Source organism: Phlebotomus papatasi, chromosome 1 (assembly GCF_024763615.1).
Source record: "Phlebotomus papatasi isolate M1 chromosome 1, Ppap_2.1, whole genome shotgun sequence".
NCBI lineage: Eukaryota > Metazoa > Arthropoda > Insecta > Diptera > Psychodidae > Phlebotomus > Phlebotomus papatasi.
Window position 1 is genome coordinate 95020332 of NC_077222.1, and position 3058 is coordinate 95023389.

At 38.5% G+C, this 3058-nt stretch overlaps 1 protein-coding gene across 1 annotated transcript; it reads right to left on the reverse strand.

The window, feature by feature from the left end:
* Positions 1–299: 299 nt before the first annotated feature.
* On the reverse strand, positions 300–1899 carry LOC129809818 (calphotin-like). Its single transcript, XM_055859932.1, has 2 exons — positions 1326–1899; positions 300–1138 (listed from the first exon to the last, which is right to left on the reverse strand). The coding sequence occupies exons 1-2, from the start codon at positions 1338–1340 to the stop codon at positions 542–544; spliced, it is 612 nt and encodes a 203-aa protein (XP_055715907.1). The 5' UTR covers positions 1341–1899; the 3' UTR covers positions 300–541.
* Positions 1900–3058: the final 1159 nt, after the last annotated feature.

Here is a 3058-nt window from a genome sequence, read left to right on the forward strand (position 1 = left end):
GAATGTTGATAAGGTTCGCACAGAGTGAACATTCAAACAACGTAAATTTTCTCTATATTTGCAAAGAGCTAGTTCGTCATTTTTTAGCCATAAGATAGATATATTAAGGCCATGAAATGAGATGAGAAATGGTAAGTCAGCTCTTTGAAAACAAAGAGAAAATGCGGATCGTTTGAAGGTATACTCTGTGCGAACCATGCTTACATTCCCCTAGCTTTATAACTGTAAATATAAAATGCTAAAATTTATTTTTAAATTTAACTAAAATTCTTTGAAGTTTTGGATTATTCATAAATAACTTTATTATATAAATTCCCTTTATTTTGTTAATATTGTGCATCTTAGCAAAATACAAAATAATTTTGCTAGTTTCAGAATTGGTGTTCGAAAAACGTTTTCAGTGAATTAAATTTTAAAAGATTCCCAACGTTTTGCTTGAATTTGCTTTATTGCTGAGAGAACATTATTATTGATAAATTTGCTTTGGGAGAAACCGTCTGCGTAAACTGTGCTGTGGTGGCTTTTGAGGTCAGCATAAGGACTAGAAGTATTTCAAGGCTGAATGGTATCCGAATCCGTATGGTTCTACCCCATACCTATAAACTGGTGCAAAGGAGGGCACAAGATTGGGTGCTGGCAGGACTTTCAGGGCTGTGGTGGAAGTGGCAGTGGCTAGAGGATATTGTGTGTGAGGGAGAAAGACTGGAGCAGGTGCAAATGCGTGGGTGAGAGCAGGGTATGGGGCAACGTGGAAGGGGATGGCAGGTTTGTGGAAAGGAAAATTAAAAGAGTAAGGAATGGCAGCTGGTGCTGGAAGGGGAAAGGCCACAGGTCGAGCAATTGGGACAACAGTTCGGGTGAAAGGAATGGGAGCTGGGGCAGCCACAATGGATGTCGCTGGTGCATGAAGGATTGGGGCAGGAGTTGCATGAACAATTGGTGCTACTGTGGCTGTTGGTGCTGCCACAAGAGCCGCCGAAGTGGCAACAGATGGAGCATGGTAGAATGATGCTGGAAGAGTTGCTGCTGTGCTCAAGATGGTTTGCCGTTTTTTCTGATCTCGGTCCACAGTATCCAAATTTTCTTCATCCTCTGCCAGAATTGGAGCCCAGAGGAATGCCAAGACAAAGCACCATGTCTGAAAAATTGGCGGGAAAATTGCGAGCACTTTTATGCGAGATATTTTTATCTTTTATTCACTCAAGGAATCACTTTATTGATCATTGTTGGATATCTTTTTTCAATTTTCCTGTCCAATATGTCAATCACTACTCCTGATATCAATCACTTAAGTATGAAGAAAAAACACTGCGGAAAATACTTACAATGAGGCTTTTCATCTCGACGAAGGTTTAAAAAACTCTAATTTCTCCAGCACGATTGTTGTTATCTTTTATACACAATCTCATGGACAGGAAATGAATGATGATGTGGAGACAACATCACAAAATTGGATCATTTGGGTGGAAAAACGACTTTCATTGAAGGTGGAAATTTCTTTGGTGATGAAATAGGAATGTTGGTGCGGAAGATTTCATGAAGATAAATCCCAAAATGTAGGCAAAAGTCAGTATGAGAAGGCGGGAAAATCACTCAATAATTGCATAAGAAGTGCATTGGTGAGAAAATCCAAGGAATTTTCCACATTCCACCTCCGTCCAATTATGCTTGAGAGCCAGAAAAATTCACTAATTGCCCCACCATGGGGTCTCGCTTGAGTAATTCCACAATTCTTCGAGATTCACATTGAAATATCAGGTTGAAGTCGTCGCCATGTAAACAATTGCAATTGATTATTTTACCAACAAGAAAAACGTATATTCAATGTGACACTGCCAGTGAGGAACAAAAAAAGAACCATAGAACTGCCTGATCACAATTTCCTTCCGAGACTCCAAAGTGCGCACATAAAAAAAGAGTCTACCTTCCAGATGCACATTATAGGCATAAGATATACAGAAAAGGCGAGTCAGAAAACAAGATAAATTGCGCAATTATTGTGCAACCTCAACGATTTGCAGTCGCTGAGATTCAGAGACACTCCAGAGAGCTTGGGCCACATGGAAAGTGATCAGATAAATGCACTAAACGGGACTATTTGCTCTCTATAAGTGATCACCTCTGCTGGGCACTATTTGGAGCATTTGCTTGGAAAAATGACACATAATGCACTCTTTCTAATGCCAATTGAGATGGTTAGAGTGCCAAGGAATTGGGAAACTATTAAAACAATTATGTCAATTTCTTCCGCGAACTGCGACACTATTTCATATTACAACATCAGGGAAACGATAAAGAGGATCAAATTGATATAGTTGAACTCGTTGAACTGCATGCTTTTAGTTTAATAAAGAAAAGCTCTATTTAGAGCTTTCTTCGACAAATAAAATAATATACACTCAGAAAAGAGCTTATTTGAGGCAAGGTTTAAAATCGACTATAAACAGGGTTAGTCACAGTTTAATTTTAAAAAGGTTTTAAACTGTAAACATGAGTTAACCCTGTTTCAGCAATTTTAACTCCTTTTTTTAGTGAAGGATTTCACTATTAACCTTAACACATCGGTTTAAATCTTGCGCAAGGTTTGAATGGTTTCAAATTTCTATCATGGCGAGATTCTTAATGCATTTAAGGGTTTCTTGTGTAAACTTGTCAAGTGGAATCAGTAAGAGAAAAATTGTGTTTAGTGTTCAGTGTGCCTCAAAGAATGGAGGCATTCGCGTTGACATTTCTGGGATTGGGGCTCAATATGAGCCCCCACAGTGACCACCCAGGGACATATCAGCGACAAGAAGAGTAAATTGTGAAAAGTTCTGTGGTAAGTGGTGCTTAATTTTCTTTTCAAGTTTGTAACCAAACGTGCGCGTCAAGAATCAAAGTGCGGAGTTTTCTCTCTTTTTCATGAGATTTTCACTGAATTTAGGGTCAATTTTACCGTAAATGTGTAAATAAATGGTGAGCAATATATTTTCTAAAAAAATCTCGGTGAAATTCTTGAAGATTTTAGTGGAAAAAGCGTGAAAATTCTGTTCACTGAGGATTATCCGCACGCCTAAAT